Genomic DNA, 18,139 nt, shown 5'->3' on the forward strand with positions numbered 1-18,139 from the left:
CTGCGTTTCCTGTGCCCCTGCTGGTCAAGAGTCGAACAACTACCACTACCACTACCATTTATTTTTCTCCTTACACCCTCCAAAGCTCCTCACACACACACACACACACACACACACATCCCAAAAAACACGTCATTGAAAGCACCAAACCCAGCAGTAAACAAAACAGAGGCATCTAGCGGAGGGAAACTGCACTATACATTGCTGCTACCCCCGCCAACAGTGCCATCTAGCGGTAGTAACACGCGCCGCTCTATCACAAAGCCACTTCCCTTCCTGTATAGGCGGAATATGATGGTTTTTGATGCGGCAGCACTGAAACAGGATAACAGGATGGGATGGCAGGAAGTAATAACGAGTGTGTGTATTGTGAAGGTAAATGTGAGCTGAAATAGGAGAAAATAATGCGTCAAAGGGTTGAGAGTAGAGAGAGAGAGAGAGAGAGAGAGAGAGAGAGAGAGAGAGAGAGAGAGAGAGAGAGAGAGAGAGAGAGAGAATATACAGTGGGAAATGATGAAGAAACAACAGTTGGAAAAGGAGAAAGAGGAAGAAGAAGAAGAAGAGGAGGAATGAGAAAGAGCCCAATAAAGGAACAGTAAGAGAGAGAGAGAGAGAGAGAGAGAGAGAGAGAGAGAGAGAGAGAGAGAGAGAGAGAGAGAGAGAGAGAGAGATACGCAAACTTGTACTCCTGTTCCCTCTCACCCCCGTCCTCTCTCTCTCTCTCTCTCTCTCTCTCTCTCTCTCTCTCTCTCTCGGGCCACGTGTTATTAAAATTCCATGACAGTTTTGTACCAGCCGTGAGTTTTTCATCGGAGTTTGACCATTTCAACACAACACACACCTGAGTATTGCGGCACAAGTTACTAAGCGAGGGCCCGCAAGGTGTTACACGACTCACTGCACGCGGGTGTGTTGCGTGTCTGGGTGTTGCTTGGACGCGAGGTGACTGTAGGGGAAGATGGATGAGGGGAGGAGGGGAGGAGAGGAAGGAAAGGAAGGTAATATTATGAGGTTGTGTTGTGAGTTGACGAGGATGTGGATGGAAACAGGGAGCAGGAGGAGGAGAAGAGGAAGAGGAGGAAGAAGAAGGAGTGGATTAGGTAAGGTGATTAATGAGGTGCCAAAATCTGTCACGGAAACTCACGCAACTTAAATGATTCATACACAGCCTTTGCTACGGAGGAGGAGGAGGAGGAGGAGGAGGAGGAGGAGGAAAAGGAGGAGGAGGAGAAGGAGGAGATGATGATAATGATGATGATAGTGATGGTGATGATTAAGGATAATAACAAGAATTAGAATAAGCAGGAGAACAAGAGGAAAAGCAAGAAGAGCAAGGACAGGAACTAGGATAACAACAACAGCAACAACAACAACAACAACAACAACAACAACAACAACAACAACAACAACAACAAGATGAAAATAACGTTAAAAAAGAAAACAATAAGGAAGAGGTGGACGAATTGAAAAAAAAACAAGACACACAAGAAAAAAAGACAAGAACAAAAACAAGAACAGAGGAAAGATAAAGAACAACACACGCAAAATAAAAACCAAGAAGAAAAACAAAAAAAGCAAAACAAAACACACACGAAACTAAGCAGAAAACGAAACAGGAGATGACGAGGATAAGAAGGACAAAAAAAAAAAAATAGATAGATAAAATACGAGGAAAGAAAAAAAGAAAAAAAAAAAAGAGGAAGAGGACGAAGAGAACACCCAGACAGCTCAGTGGTCGGATCCTCGCCTCACTGCTTCGTTTCCATTGTCTCTGTCTCGCTCCCAGTGTTTCGAAGCCATGATGGAAATGAAGCAGGAAGTCATTTGTGTGAGTAAGTCAGTATACAAGAGACACGTGGAGTAATTAAGGCGAGGACGAGAGAGAGAGAGAGAGAGAGAGAGAGAGAGAGAGAGAGAGAGAGAGAGAGAGAGAGAGAATAAATGATGGTAATTAGGGACAAATATAAATGAAATATATTCCTTTGTAAATATTAACAAAATACCATGAATTCAGATACGTCTGTATTAGAGAGAGAGAGAGAGAGAGAGAGAGAGAGAGAGAGAGAGAGAGAGAGAGAGAGAGAGAGAGAGAGAGAGAGAGAGAGAGAGATGAGAATAAAAGAGACGTGAATTTTATAAAGGAGAAAGAGATTATAAGAGGATCTGGAAACTGGGAAAGAGAGGAAGAGGAGGTACAGGAAGAGGAGGAGGAGGAGGAGGATGAAGAGGAAGAGAGAAGATTGAAAAGAGGGAAGTAAATAAAGCAGAGTAAACGAGAAAGATATTACGAGGAGGAGGAAGGAGATTGAAGAGAAGGAGAAGGAAGATGAGGATGAGGAGGAGGAGGAGGAGGAAGAAGATGAAAAGAGGGAGGAAGGTGATAAAGACAAGTAAATAAAGCAAATGCGAAAGAGATTTAGAGGAGATAGAATTGAAGAGAAAGAAGAGAGGAAGACTACGAAGAGGAGAAGGAGACCAACGAAAATAAGAGGAAAGGATGAAAAGAATTAGTAAAGAAAGAGAAAGAGAAAGAAATTAAAGGAAGAAATCGAGGTGCGAAGAGAATGAAGAGAGGAAAAGGAGGAGAAGAAAAAAGAGTAGAAAACGATAAAAAAACAAAAACAAAGCAAATAAGAAAGAAATTAAAAAGGAAGAAATAAAAAATATGGAGGGAGGAGGAGAAGAAGAAGAAGAAGAAGAAGAAGAAGAAGAAGAAGAAGAAGAAGAAGAAGAAGAAGAAAAAAAGAAGAAGAAAAGAAAGGAAAACGATAAAAAAAGCGAAAATAAATAAACAAAGCAAAGAAGAAAGAGATGAAAGAAGGAAGTGAAGAAATAAAGAACGAAGAGAGGAGGAGTAGTGAAGAAGAATGAAACGAAGAAAAGAAGAAAAAAGAAGCAGAAACAGCAACAGAAGAAAAGGATAAGAAAACAAATAAACAAAGCAAAGAAGAAAGAAATGGAAAAAAAACAAGAAAATTAAGAGCGCAGGAATAGATGAAGAAGAATAAAACAAAGAAAAAAGAAGAAGAAGAAGAAGGAGAAGGAGAAGCAGGAGAACACGATAAGAAAAAAAAACAAATAAACAAAGCAAAGAAGAACAAATGAAAGGAAGGAAGAAAGAGGAGAATGAAGAGAGAAGTAGATGAAGAAGGAGAAGCAGGAGGAGAAGAAGAAGGAGGAGGAGGAGGAGGAGGAGGAGGAGGAGGAGGAGGAGATAGAGTAAGAGCTTAAAGATACACTTACTTTACAACTCTTTAATAACTTTCACAGTGTCACAAGTTACCCATTAAAGTGTTGGCTTGTTTGGTCATTAACTCTAACAAGGGACTGAAGTAACGAGATATTTAAAAATTTTGTTGTTTATTTACTTAGTAGTAGTAGTCATTTACTTATTTATTCTGCTGCCTGCTTAAATGGCTTGAGAGAGAGAGAGAGAGAGAGAGAGAGAGAGAGAGAGAGAGAGAGAGAGAGAGAGAGTGATTAGATAGATAGATAGATAGATAGATAAATAGATAGATAGATAGATAGATAAACTAATGCACACAGTAGATAAAAGTTAAACTATATAGAAAAACAAAAAGACAAAAATAAACAAATAAACTGATAAAGAGACGTAAACAAAACAGATAAACAGGTAGATAGACAGACAGGTAGATACTTGGCCAGGTGAATAAGTAGACAGACAGACAGACAGACAGACAGACAGACAGACAAAGCTCTCTATTCATCATTAACCACGTCTGTCCATCCTTTTAACCTCTCCTACACTGTTCCTCGGATTTCAGGATTTTATATTTTGGGTTTTTCATGTAAAATAATTAAAAAGGTGAGTTTGTTATTTAGGGAGAAGTCATGAGTTTTTTTGTTTTTCTTTCTTTCTCTCTTTCTCTCATTCTTTCTTTCTCTTTTTCTTTCTTTCTTTCTTTCTTTCTGTCTTTCTTTCTTTATGTCTTTTTTGTTCTTTTATTTTATTCTGAGTCAGCTTTTGTCTTTGTGGCGCTCTCTCTCTCTCTCTCTCTCTCTCTCTCTCTCTCTCTCTCTCTCTCTCTCTCTCTCTCTCTCTCTCTCTCTCTATATATATATATATATATATATATATACTGTACCATATTATCCTCACATTCTTTCCTCACTATTCTTACTCCTATTCCTCCTTCTCTCATCCCTTTTCTCTCTCTCCCCTGTTACTCCAGCTTTATCACATACCTCTTCCTCTCCCCATTCCTTCCTTACTTCTCCTTCTCTCTCTCTCTCTCTCTCTCTCTCTCTCTCTCTCTCTCTCTCTCTCTCTCTCTCTCTCTCTCTCTCTCTCTCTCTCTCTCTTTCCAATACGCTTGACCAGCTGACACGCGACAAAAAAAAAAAAAAAAAAAAAAATCAGAGGAAGTTTTCTATAAATAAATTCCAGTTTAATGGCGGCGTTGGAGGGCCATTTGGATTAACTGATTAGGGCGCCCACGCAAGGGAGAGGGAGAGGGAGAGGGAGGGAGAGGGAGGGAGAGGAGGGAGAGGGAGGGAACAGGTCCATTTTCTCTTCTTCTCTCTCCCTCTGTCTCTGTTTGTCCTTTCTATGATCCAGGACGAATGGCGACCAATGTTTGTGTGTTGGTTTGTCCATCCTGGAGGAAATAATTGGATTAGTGTGTGTGTTTGACAGAGAGAGAGAGAGAGAGAGAGAGAGAGAGAGAGAGAGAGAGAGAGAGAGAGAGAGAGAGAGAGAGAGAGAGAGAGCCTTTTATATTTTATGTCTGATTGATATTGAAAAGTAGGAAGAAGGATAAGGAGAAGAAAGAAAAGGAAAAGAAAGTCGTAGTAGTAGTAGTAGTAGTAGTAGTAGTAGTAGTCGTAGTAGTAGTCGTAGTAGTAGTAGTAGTAGTAGTAGTAGTAGTAGTAACAACGTGATTGACATAGAAAAGAGAGAAGGAATAAAAGAAAAAGAAGGGAAAGGGAGAAAGTAGTAGTAGTAGATATGGTAGTATCAGCAGCATCAATAGTAGTAGCAGTAGTAGTAGTAGTAGTAGTAACAACGTGAGTGTAAAATAAGCAAAGGTTTGGTGTCACTGTCTTACTAAACTTGAAACTAAAATCAATCTTACGTTTCTCCAGTCACGCTCCTCTCCCTCCCTCCCTCTCTCCCTTCCTCCCTCCCTCCCTCCCTCCCTCCCTTCTCTCTCCCCCTCCCTTCTACTTCTGTGCCTCCTTCTCCTTTCCTCCCCTCCTCTCCCACTGTTTCTCCCTCCTCCTCTCCCTTCTACTATCCCTCCCTCGTGTGTCCCTCCTGTCCTCTCCTCCCTCTCTCTTCACTCCTTTCTCTCTCTCTCTCTCTCTCTCTCTCTCTCTCTCTCTCTCTCTCTCTCTCTCTCTCTCTCTCTCTCTCTCTCTCTCTCTCAGCACTTTTCCATCTCTCATTCTCTTTCTTTCTTCTGTCCCTTCATCTTTTTCTTCCTCTCTCTCTCTCTCTCTCTCTCTCTCTCTCTCTCTCTCTCTCTCTCTCTCTCTCTCTCTCTCTCTCTCTCTCTCTCTCTCTCTTACTTTCCATTTTATTCTTTTCTTCTTTTTTTCTGACATTCTTCTTTTTCTCTCGTGTGTTTTTAGTTGCTTTGTTTTATTACTCTTCTCTATTCTCTTTTGTTTTTATATTCTTGTGTTTGCTTGCCTGCCTGTCTTTCTTTCTGTCTGTCTGTCTATTTTTTTTTATTTTCTCTCTTTCTCTCCCTCTCTTCCTCTCTTCATGCATGTTCGCTCCTGTGTTTCTCTTTATTTCTTCGTTTGTTTCTTTTTCTATCTCTGTTTATTTATTTACTTTTTGTTCATCTTTATAATGTGAGTGGTGGTGGTGGTGATGGTGGTGGTGGTGGTAGTGGTGGTGGTGGTGGTGGTGACGAGAAGACAGTGTGGCTGAGACGCAGTGAAGTGAAATATATTATGGTGGTGATGGTGATGATGGTGATGATGGTGGTGGTGATGGTGATGGTGATGATAAAGGCAGTATTGTTCTTATTGTTATTGATGGTGATAATGGCAATAATGAAGATGATGGAAGCAATGATGATCTTAATGGTGGTGATGAGCATGATGGTGATGATGATGATGATGATGGTGATAGCGATGATGACAATAATAACAATAATAACGAAAACCATAAACCAGTGATGATCTTAATAATAGTGATGATGATGATGATGATGAACATGACAACAACAGTGAAAGTGACGATGACAATGATGACAATGACAATAACAACAACAAAAACAACGAAGACATTAAACCAAAAAAAAACAAAAAACAAAAAAACAATGATAATGAGCCCCGTAATGATGATGAAAGTGATAGTGACGTTGACATTGATGGTGATAGTAGTGGTAGTGATGGTGGTAGTGATGATGACGTTGCGGTGTGATGATGACTGCTGTTAGTGGTTGTTGCAGAGTAATGGTGCTGACGTAATCTCCCGCACGCACGCTACAGTCACGTCTCCGTCGCTACCGGGAACCAGGAGGAGGAGGAGGAGGAGGAGGAGGAGGAGAAGGAGGAGGAGGAGGAGGAGGAGAGGTTGTGTGGTAGAACGAGGGACAGCAGAATGGGGGAAGAGGAAGAAAGGGATAGGGGGTTGTAAGAGGAGGAGAAGGATGACGAGGAGGAGGAGGAGCAGGAGGAGGAAGGGAGGAAGAAGAGGAACGTGCAAAGTTAACCCTAACAATTCAATATATTCAGATTATCATTCTCTCTCTCTCTCTCTCTCTCTCTCTCTCTCTCTCTCTCTCTCTCTCTCTCTCTCTCTCTCTCTCTCTCTCTCTCTCTCTCTCGCTTCTTTTTAATCTCTCTTTTCAAACAAAATATCCTTCCTTTGTATCCCCTCATGCCCTCACACACACACACACACACACACACACACACACACACACACACACACACACACACACACACACACACACACACACACACACACACTCTCTCTCTCTCTCTCTCTCTCTCTCTCTCTCTCTCTCTCTCTCTCTCTCTCTCTCTCTCTCTCTCTCTCTCTCTCTCTCTCTCTCTCTCTCTCTCTCTCTCTCTCTCTCTCTCTCTCTCTCTCTCTCTCTCTCTTCCATCCCTCCCTTTCTTAACTGCCTCCCATAATTCCCATTCCAGCCACACTTTCCTCCCCTCCCTTCCCTTTCTCCTCCCCTCTCTCCCCTCCCTCTCCCTCCAAGACTTACCCCTCCCATTTCTCTCCCCTCTCCCTCCCTCTCTCTCCCTCACCCTCCCTATTTATAACACCCTTTGCAAAATTCCATCACGGTTTCCATTTATCTCTGTCTCTCTCTCTAACTCATTTATATCCTCCCTTTCTCCCCTTCCTTCTCTTCTTCTTCTTCTTCTTCTTCTTCTTCTTCTTCATCTCTATCTATTAAACACAGGATTTGTTGTTGTTGTTGTTGTTGTTGTTATTGTTGTTTTCTCTGAGTTATTTTTTTCTTTTTCTTTTATTCTCTCCTTCTTCTTCTTGTCTTTCTCTTCTTTACGAGTATTAGATTCGAAATATGAATGGTAGCTACTGTATATTTCTCTCTCTCTCTCTCTCTCTCTCTCTCTCTCTCTCTCTCTCTCTCTCTCTCTCTCTCTCTCTCTCTCTCTCTCTCTCTCTCTCTCTCGCTCATTCTCTTTATCTTCTTTCTCCATCAATATTATAACATTGTAACCTATTCTCTTCTCTCTCTCTCTCTCTCTCTCTCTCTCTCTCTCTCTCTCTCTCTCTCTCTCTCTCTCTCTCTCTCTCTCTCTCACTTTCTCTCTTTCTCTGATTCATTTACATCTCTTTCTCCTTCTATTTCTCTTTCTCTGTTTCTGGAACGTTTTCTCTCATTTCTTTGTCTCCCTCTTCCTCTAACTCATCTAAAACATATATTCCTTTTCTTCCTATCATTCTCTCTCTCTCTCTCTCTCTCTCTCTCTCTCTCTCTCTCTCTCTCTCTCTCTCTCTCTCTCTCTCAACAACTCTAATCTGTTCTCATCTCTCTATTTCTCTCTCTTTCTTCTTCTATCTCTCTTTCTCCTCCATTAATAAACAGCACTTTTTTTCTCTTCCTCTCTTTCTCTTTTTTTCTAATTAATTTATAACATTTCTTTCTGTTCCTCCTTCTTCCTCTCTTTTTCCTCCCCATAAACTACTACACAAACCTATTCTCTTATTTATCTCCACTATCTCTCCTCTTCTCTTCCTATTTTCCCTTTAATCCCTCAGTCAATCCCCACTCCCCAAGTTCCTTATCCCCCTTCAGTCATTCCCCTCACCTCCCCTCCCTTCCCTTAATCCTTTAAACCCTACGTAACTTCCCCTTTCTTTCCCCTCTTTTTTCGTTCTCTTTAGTATCAAACTCCACCCGTCCCTTAAAATTACCTCCCTTATTTACCTGTTTCCCTTTGTTTCCTCCCTGTTTTTTGAGTTTCTTCCTGATTTTCTTATTTTTTATTTTATTTATTTTTTTCATTATTTTATTTGTGTTAAGAATCTGTCTGTCTGTCTGTCTGGCTCTCTCTCTCTCTCTCTCTCTCTCTCTCTCTCTCTCTCTCTCTCTCTCTCTCTCTCTCTCTCTCTCTCTCTCTCTCTCTCTCTCTCTCTCTCTCTCTCTCTCTAGCAACTCTCACTCACATCAGTCTCTCTTTTTCTTACCTCTTTCCCTCTTACCCTTTCTCTTCCTTCTCTCACTCTTCCTCCTTTCTTTCCCCTCCTCTTCTTCCTCTTCACTTCTTCTCTTCTCCTTTCTCTTCCCTATCACAAGGGAATTCGATAACATCATCAGGTCTTCTTATGCTCCCCCCTCTCTCTCTCTCTCTCTCTCTCTCTCTCTCTCTCTCTCTCTCTCTCTCTCTCTCTCTCTCTCTCTCTCTCTCTCTCTCTCTCCCTCATCCGCCAAATCCCTCTTTACCCTTTACCATCCACATGACAAGCCTCTCTCTCTCTCTCTCTCTCTCTCTCTCTCTCTCTCTCTCTCTCTCTCTCTCTCTCTCTCTCTCTCTCTCTCTCTTTTTTCCAAGCTTCCCTTTCCTTTCATACCCTTTCCATGTCAAATTCCTTTACCTTCCCCTTCATTTCTCCCCTCTCCCCTCTTCCCTCCCTTTTTCCCCTCCTCCCCCGTTTTCCATCAATTGTGACACCGTTTAATCACTCACTCACTCGCTCACTCACTCACTCACTCACTCACTCGCTCACTCACTCGCTCACTCTCTTTTTTTTTCCGTTTACTAAACTTCCTTCACTTTCAAATTTCAGTCAATCAAACTTCCTCTTCTCTCTTTCCTTTGCTAATCATCATTATCTTTTTTGCTTTTTCCTTTTTCCTTTCCTCTTTATCTAGGCCATTTCCTCTTTTTCACCCTGTCATCCTCCTCCTCCTTTTTTTTCCCTTTCCTCTCTCTCTACCTTGCTATTCACCAAATTTTTTCCCTCTCTTTTCTCTTTTTTTCCTTTCTTTCTCCCTTTCTATCTGTTTCTGTCTGTCTCTGTCTGTCCGTATGCATGTCTGTTTGTGTTTGCCTATGTCTACCTATCTGTCTGTCTGTTTGTCTGTGTGTCTGTTCATTTCCCCTTCCCTTCACCTTGTTACCCTTTTCCCCTTTCTCTTCACCCTGTCAACTTCTTCCTCTTTCTTTTCACGCTTTCCTTTCTGCTTTACCTTACCAAACACCATCTCTTTTCCCTTCTTCCTTTCTCTCTTCATTTTTTCCTTCACCCTATCTTGCCACTTCCTCATCTCTTCCCTTTCTACCACCTTTGTCTTCCTCCCTCCTCCTCCTCCCTCCCTTACCCTTGTCTTTCTCTTCCTCTTGTCTTATCTTCCCCTTTCTCTTTCCTTCCCCTTATTTTTCCCGTTTCTCCTCCCCTTTCTCCTCCTCCTCCCGTCCCTTATCTTACCTTCCCCTTTCTCCTCCCTCTTTCTCTTCCCCTTTCTCTTCCTCCTCTCCTCCCTTATCTTACCTTCCCCTTTCTCCTCCTTTCTCTTCCCCTTTCTCTTCCTCCTCACCTTCCTTATCTTACCTTCCCCTTCTTCCTCCCCCGTTCTTTGTCTTGTCTTCCCCTTTGTCTTGCTCTTTCCCCTCCCCTCTCGTGTCTTCCCCTGTCGTGCTTTCCCAGTGACCCAGAGGAGCGCCATCAGGCCAGCAAGTCTGTTAAGGTGTATTGGAAAGGCATAGTCGGCTTGGTTAATTGTCCATGGAGACGCAGGAAGCAGGAGGAGGAAGAGGAGGAGGAGCAGGAGCAGCAGGAGGAGGAGGAGGTGGATGTGGTGGAGGTAGTGGAGCTGGAGAACATGGAGGATTGATGAGTGTGTGTGTGTGAGAGAGAGAGAGAGAGAGAGAGAGAGAGAGAGAGAGAGAGAGAGAGAGAGAGAGAGAGAGAGAGAGAGAGAGAGAGAGAGAGAGAGACGTACAATTATAGTTTCCCCAATAGATATACTAACTCTGCATAACAATTGGGCGCATGAAAGTATGCATATGTATGAGAAACAAACCTTGTATGCGTGAATTTAACGAAGCGTGTGATTGTGCAAAAGAAAACGAGAAGACGGCAATAGAAAACGGAGTCAGTCTTGGGAGAAAATAATATTAGAATCACACACACACACATATACACACACATACAGATACGCACACACATACATACAGACAGACAAACATACATTGCCCGTGCGTGCATACATAGCTTTTGTCAATACAAGAATGCTGCATAATACACACGCACGAGAATGCAAAGAGTAAATTAAACCAGATTATACTGTGTCTGTCTATCTGTGTCTGTCTATCTCTGTTTTCCTGTCTGTGTCTGCCTGTTTATCTGTTTGCGTGTCTTTCTGTCTGTCTGTCTGTCTGTCTGTCTGTCTATATCTGTTTATATCTATCTCTCTTTTTCTCCCTGTCTATCTGTCTGTCTGTCTGTTTGTCTGTCTGTTTCTATCTTTGTCTGTCTGTCTTTCTGTTTGCCTGTTTGTTCGTTTGTCTAACTCTCTCTGTCTGTTTCTTTGCCTGTCTGTCTGTCTGTCTGTCTGTCTGTCTCTGTCAGCCTGTCTGCTTCTGCTTTTATTTATCTGCTTGTTTGTTTCTGTCTACCTCTGTCTGTGTGTCTGTCTGTCTGTATATGTTCTATTTCTCTTTTTCTATCTTCCATCATCTGTTATCAAAAAATTGCTGTCTTTATTAGAGGTAAAATACACACACACACACACACACACACACACACACACACACACACACACACTCTCTCTCTCTCTCTCTCTCTCTCTCTCTCTCTCTCTCTCTCTCTCTCTCTCTCTCTCTCTCTCTCTCTCTCTCTCTCTCTTTAATACCAGTCTCTTGATCCTGCCTCTGAGTGTAGTATTTCCTCACCTCCGTCTGTCTGTTTGTCTGTCTGTCTTTCTGTCTGTCTGTCGGTTCGTCTTAACGGATTTGTTCCTTATTAGCGTCTATCTTCTTTCTTTCTTTCTTTCTTTCTTTCTCACTTTTTCTTTCTTTCTTTCTTTCTTGGATTCGAGGAAAGATTTTACTAATATCATGTGCCTGTGTGTGTGTGTGTGTGTGTGTGTGTGTGTACGTACAGCTGTCTGTGGTGTACACGGGCAGTGGGATGGAATACGCCACTTTAAGCTGAACGAGATTTTTCCCCTCTCTTTTTTTCCCCTCCCTTTTTTCCCTCTTTCAAGTATAAAGGGAAAAAACTTCAATTTCCCAGCTTATTGGGGGAGCCATTAAGTAGGCGCAACCTTTTCTTCCCGCCCTTTTCTTCCCTCCTTTGTCCTTCTCTTCTTTCACTTCCTATCTTTATTTTCCTCCGTTTGTCCTCCCTCCTCCTTTTTTTCCTTCTTTGTCCTTTTCCTTTTTTGACTTTCTATCTTCATTTTCCTCCTCTTCCTCTACACTCGTCCTCCTCCTCCTCCTCCTCCTCCTCCTCCTCCTCCTTTTCCTCATTTGCTTTAATTTCTCCTTTACTCTAAGGCTTAATTTTGCGAGTGTGTCTGTGGTGGTAACGGCGGGGATTGTGGTGGTGTTAGTGGTGGAGGCGGTGATGTGGTAGTGTGGTAGGAGGCTTGTGGCTAAAATGTAGTGGTGATGGTGGTGGTGGTGATAGTGGTGGTGATGGTGGTGGCGGGGAAAAATGAAGGTCAAGCTTTTCCTTCATGTTTTCCTTTCTTGTTATCCCAAAAAATGTGAGACAATGTGCAGTTTAACCTCGCCTGCAGTAATTGTATTTTCCCCTTCTTGTTTCCGTGACGCTTTACGTTAGTCATTTATTATTTTCCCTTTCTCTTTCTCTCTTTCTCTCTCTCTCTGTTTCTCTCTCTTTTTCTCTCTCTCTTGCTTTACTATCACCATCTACTTTGCTTTCCACGACGCCTTACGCTTTTTCATTTATTATTTTTCCCTTTCTCCGTCTCTCTCTCTCTCTCTCTCTCTCTCTCTCTCTCTCTCTCTCTCTCTCTCTCTCTCTCTCTCTCTCTCTCTCTCTCTTTCTTTATTTCCACCACCTACTTTACTTTCTTCCTCCTCTCGTATTTTTCCCTCCCACGCTCTCATTTCTGCCGGGAAGTAATATTTGGACAGCTGGAGGAAAAGAAAAGATAAAAAACACACAAAGCGCACACACACACACACACACACACACACACACACACACACTCACAGTCTTCCCAGAACGCGCGAAAGAGAGAAAGAGAGCGAGAGAGAGAAAGAAAAAAAAATAAAAGGAAGAAAAAACAACAGCAATAAAAAAAAGTACAATATTGTGTCATTTGCACGAAGTTTCACGGAGGCGGGAGCTGAAGTGGTGCCTCTGGCGGCGGCCGAGCGAAACACAAACAAAAACAAACAGCGAACGCCTGTGAGTAACAATCCATTACTATTTTCACGGCTGGAGGCTTTTCCCTTCCCTTTACAACTCTTACGGAACCGGAGGAAAGAGGGAAATGCAAGGTAAACCGGGAAATAGGGAGAGAAATAGGGAGATGTTTGTTTTTCCTTCCCTTTACAATCAGAGGAAAGGGAAATGCAAGACAAAGCAAGGAATAGGAGAGGAAATAGGGAGATTGTGCTTTTCCCTTCCCTTTTACAACTCGTACGTAACCAGAGGAAGAGGAAAAGTGCAAGACAAATCAGGGAATAGGGAAAATAGAGAAATGGTGCTTTTTACCTCACATTATAACCCCTACAGACTCAGAGGGAAGGGGAAACGCAAATAAACCAGGGAATAAGGAGGAAAACTAGAGAGGTATGATTTTCCCTTTCCTTTTACAACCCCTACAGAACCAGAGGGAAGGAAAATCCAAGACAAATCAGGAAATGCAAAGGTGGTAATTTTTTCTATCCCTTTACCCTATAGAACCAGAGGAAGGAAAAACGCAAGCCAAATCAGGGAAAAGGCGAGGAAATAGAGAGATGGTGACGTGGGAGACGCGCTGAGCAGGGCAGAGGTAGTGTTTCAGAGTGACGGGGCGAAGGGACGCGACCAGGCCGTGTTAAGTGAGAAATTATGCGTCCCACATCGGCGGTGTCTAGCTGTTTGACTAAGCTGGGACGCACACGCGACTCTGGGCCCTAGGCGAGAAAGAGGAGAGGAGGGGAAGAAGAAGGAGGAGGAGGAGGAGGAGGGGAAGAGAAGAGTATAGTCATTAGAATCAACAGGATCACACGAGACTGTCATGTTTGCCGCAGACTGCCCCCCCTCCCCCCTTTTTTTTTTTTTTATCTCATTCTCTGTCTTTATTCCTCCCCCTCCCTGTCTTTTTATCTCCCCTCATGACTCTCTCTCTCTCTCTCTCTCTCTCTCTCTCTCTCTCTCTCTCTCTATCTCTCTCTCTCTCTCTCTCTCTCTCTCTTGCTCCCTCCCGCCGCGGCACTACAAAGGAATTTCTTTTTTCTCTCATGCAGTCCAGAAGCTTTTAGAGATTATATGTTATTATTGCTGCAAATCTGGGGAGAGAAAAAAGCCTTAAGCGAAACTAAGAGACCACTTATTTTCAGCCCCTTGGGAGGATATAAGAGGATATCACCAGCATTGTGTGGATACTGTCCCTGAGTACTCGGCTTCTTGGCTACTTGGCCCCTGCGTGCGTGAGCGTGTGAGTGTGTGTGTGTGTGTGCGTGTTTAAGAGTGACACCCTCCCCAGTGCTCACCCTTTAGGCAGAGCACAGCAGCGCCTCCTCCTTAAGGGTTTATTAATGAAGATGGGAAGATGGCAGGGTGGCTAGGAAAGGGCGTGGCTCTCCTGAAGAGGTTGATGTTGATGGTGGTATTAAGTTCACTACCATCACCACCACAGCTGCCTCCTCCTCCTCCTCCTCCTCCTCCTCCTCCTCTTCTTCTTGTTCTTCTTCCTCCTTCTTCTTCTTTCTTCTTCTCTTCCTCCTTGTATGTCTGTTCTTTTTTCATTGTCTTTCTTCTCGTCCTCGTTCTCGTCCTCCCCATCTTCCTCCTCTTCTTCTTCTTCCTCCTTCTTCATTCTTTTCTTCCTCCTTGTCTTTCTGTTCTCTTCTCATTGTCATTCTTCTTGTCCTCGTCCTTCTCGTCCTCCTCCTCCTCCGCCTCCTCCTCCTCCTCTTCCGTCGCCACCACAGCCTCCTTCTCTTCCTCGTCTTTATCGTTCTCATTGTCTCTCTCCTTTTTTACCTCCTCGTTCTTATCTTTCTCTTTCCTTGCCCCTCCTCTTCCTTCTCGCCGTATTTTCATCGTTTTCCTCCCCTCTCTCTCTCTCCTTTTTTTTCTTTCTATTCCTTTTGTACATTGTGTTTTTTCGTCTTTCTTCTTCCTCTCCTTCTCTTCCTCGCATCCTTGTCTTTCTCCTCCTCCTCTCCTCCTCCTCCTCCTCCAACCGTTATATTACTTGATTTTCACCCCTGCTTCTGTCTGTACATTTTCCTTCTTTGTTTTGGTCTTGCGTCAAATGAAACTGATATGTCTGGATGGGAGCGTGAGAGTACCGCTTCTGTTGTTTGTCGTTTTAATTAAGCGAGGATAGCAGTGGATGTCTCTTTAGGGTTACATTCAGCGCACTGTGTCACCCCACTTGTATGAGGATGATGGAGGAAGGAAGAAAGGAAGGAAACTCGAGTCATATATTAGGAGAGAGTAAAGGTGTCCATGATGTGTGAGCAGCGCACCTTTGTAATTCATGTCCGTGTCTCTGTTTCTCTGTCTATTTTCTCTCTCTCCACGCTCATGCTCACCCGTGCCCCTCCTCCTCCTGCAGTTGTAGGAGATAGTGAAGGTTTTGATGACATGCGCACGACGTATCTTTGTAATTCATGTGTGTGTGTCTCTGTCTCTCTCTATTTTCTCTCTCTCCACGCTCATGCTCACTCATGCCCCTCGTCTCCTGCAGTTGTAGTAGATAGAGAAGGTTTTGATGACATGCGCCCAACGTAACCTTGCAATTCATGTCCCCTGCACGTTGGTTTCATAGCGTCCTTCCTTCGTCTCTCTGTTTATCTCTTTTCTCTCTCTCTCCACGCTCATGTTCACCCCTGCCCCTCACGCTCCTGCAGATGTGGCAGACGGCGACTCACTGCCCTGTATATTACCATTTCACTGACGTTCACCACTGCATATATTTCCTGCCATTGTCTGACCTTCCCTCTTGTCTCCTTCGCCTCCCTTCGCCGCACTCTCATCCTTCCCTTACTCCGCCGCCGCTGCCGCCGTGGGGAGTGACCGGAGAGCAAGTCAAGCTGCTGCACCCTACACTACTATTTCTCCACTCACCCTTGCATGTATATCCTCGTTGTGTCTCCCTCGTATGACCGCCGGCCCTTGGAGCTCACCCCTCGCTTCGTGTCACCGCAGCTGTGGCGTGTGTGGCGGTGGGCGGCGGGGTGCGGGCGGCAGGCGGGGACATCTTCTACTTCAGCTCGTGGCCTGCTACTGGGCGGGTCGCTGCCGGGGAGGAGAGGGTGCTGCGCTGTGCTGTGTCCGACGCCGCCAGCATCACCCTAACCTGGCACCTAGACGGCCGCCCCCTCACCTACTCCTCCAGGCGCCGCGTGAGAGGTAAGCCACCACCTGCTTTCTGGGAGGTTAATGAAGGTTTGCCAGGTAAACACGTGCGTGTAGATAGATCAATATAACTCGTTGGTCTAGATGAGACGAGGCAGGTGAGGCAGGTGAAGCTTCAGGTGACTCATGGGTTATGTATCAGACACTGCACAAAGGAAAGACAAATACAGACTTTGGAATCAACAAATACAAGCAAATATGACTTGCTGGAGTGTCACGCGGCTGCACAAACATCAACAAGGTGGCGGATGCATAACTCAGCACACAAACAAGAAGTCTTCCTGAGAGACGCGAGACGGACAAGGTACAAATTAGTGCACCAAATAAGTGGAGGTGGTAATACATAACCCACGGCTGTGTGGCGCCCGAGGGAGGCAGGCGGGGCAGCAGGGGAGCTTGGGGGGGCAAGATGAATGGAAGCAAGGGTTACTGAGGCCAGAGAAATCTTGCTATTGTGGTTCTGAAATAGGAGTGAAGACGAGGAGGAGGACGAGGAAGAGGAGGAGGAGGAGGAGGAGGAGGAGGTGCGATGTGTGCGGTGAAGTGTGAGGGGAGGTGAGGAGAAGGTGTAGGTAAAGGTGTGCTGGAGATGAGGGAGCGTGTGAGGGGGCGTGGGAGGGGGCGTGTGAGGGGAGTTATGGAGATTGAATGAGGGTGGAAATGGTACTGGGAATTGTGAGGGTGAGGAAAACTGAGGGTAAGGGAGAAAATGATGAGAGGAAGTGTGTTTTCAGCATTGGATTGTGTTTGAGGGTGTTGGTGTGAGTGTAATTCTTGTTGTGTGTAGTGAGTGCGTTTGGTTTACTGTGTTATTTGGTTAGTTAGGTAGATAGGTGGTTGGATAGTTAGGTAGTTAGGTTAGCTTAGTTTAATGCTTGTGTATTGTAGCGTTGATATAATATTAATTTGATTTCTTAGTCTTTAATTTTCCTTATGTACTGTACGCATAATCTCTCTCTCTCTCTCTCTCTCTCTCTCTCTCTCTCTCTCTCTCTCTCTCTCTCTCTCTCTCTCTCTCTCTCTCTCTCTCTCTCTCTCTCTCTCTCCAAACATAAATTCTCATCAACTTACCAATCATACCAATTCTGTTTTTACCTCCTCCTCCTCCTCCTCCTCCTCCTCCTCCTCCTCCTCCTCCTCCTCCTCTTTCTCCACAATTGCAGGGGGTGCCAGGGGGACTGCTGACCTGGTAATTAGCCGCGCCACACCTGAGGACACCGGAGAGTACACCTGTATTGCCCACAACACTACCTCTGGCTTCGCCCTCACTTCTCTCCCCGCCACCCTCACCGTGCTGTGTGAGTACAGAGAGAGAGAGAGAGAGAGAGTGTGTGTGTGTGTGTGTGAGTGTGTGTCGTGGTTACCTGCGTGTCACTCACCTGTTGCGCCGCGTAAGAGAACAGTCAACAAGGCTCAGTCAGGTGACGTCATAATCCTTTACAAAACTCATCAAAGAACACGGGCGTCAAAGAAAACGGATTTTGCCGCAACGGTGTTCAAGGGAAAACTTCTCCAAAAACGACGCTCGCTCACAAAACACACATCTGGCTTTTGATGCTTGCTTACATAAACGTGTGTGCGTGCGTGCGTGCGTGCGAGAACGTGTGTAATTTTAATCTCCCCTTTTGCATAACGAGGTAGAAGTGAGATTAATCCCGTTATTCATTTCTCTCCTCTGATATTATGTGGTTTTCATTTTTTTTTCATAAATGTATAAAAAGATGTGGTTACTTTTTTTTTTCTGTCTTATTTCACTATTTTTTTTCTTTTTTACGTGTTTGTGTCAAGAGTTCATTGACTGCTTTTGACTTTGATATTTGTTTGTGAATAAAAAATGAAAGTGTGTAGCGGTTATGTATACTGAGAATGATGATATGACAGTATGCGGTCTGCCCCCTCTCTCTCTCTCTCTCTCTCTCTCTCTCTCTCTCCGCGACGATCGATATGTTTAGTGTATCCCGGATGCTGCGTGGAGAGAGAGAGAGAGAGAGAGAGAGAGAGAGAGAGAGAGAGAGAGAGAGAGAGAGAGAGAGAGAGAGAGAGAGAGAGAGAGAGATTCATTCACACACAGCCAAAGACAACAGACAAGCAAAGCAGAAAGACTTAAGACAAAGCACACAC

At 44.1% G+C, this 18,139-nt stretch overlaps 1 protein-coding gene across 1 annotated transcript in view; it reads left to right on the forward strand.

Annotated features, from left to right (window-relative positions):
* The first annotated feature begins 1,798 nt into the window (after positions 1-1,798).
* LOC135115143 (inactive tyrosine-protein kinase 7-like) overlaps positions 1,799-18,139 on the forward strand; it is a 25,548-nt gene continuing 9,207 nt past the window's right edge. Inside the window, exons 1-3 of the mRNA XM_064031644.1 lie at positions 1,799-1,832; positions 13,990-14,091; positions 15,809-16,012. Of these exons, the coding sequence (XP_063887714.1) occupies positions 1,799-1,832; positions 13,990-14,091; positions 15,809-16,012 (340 nt within the window). The remainder of the gene's footprint in view (positions 1,833-13,989; positions 14,092-15,808; positions 16,013-18,139) is intronic.

Source organism: Scylla paramamosain, chromosome 28 (assembly GCF_035594125.1).
Source record: "Scylla paramamosain isolate STU-SP2022 chromosome 28, ASM3559412v1, whole genome shotgun sequence".
In the NCBI taxonomy this organism is placed as follows: Eukaryota; Metazoa; Arthropoda; class Malacostraca; order Decapoda; family Portunidae; genus Scylla; species Scylla paramamosain.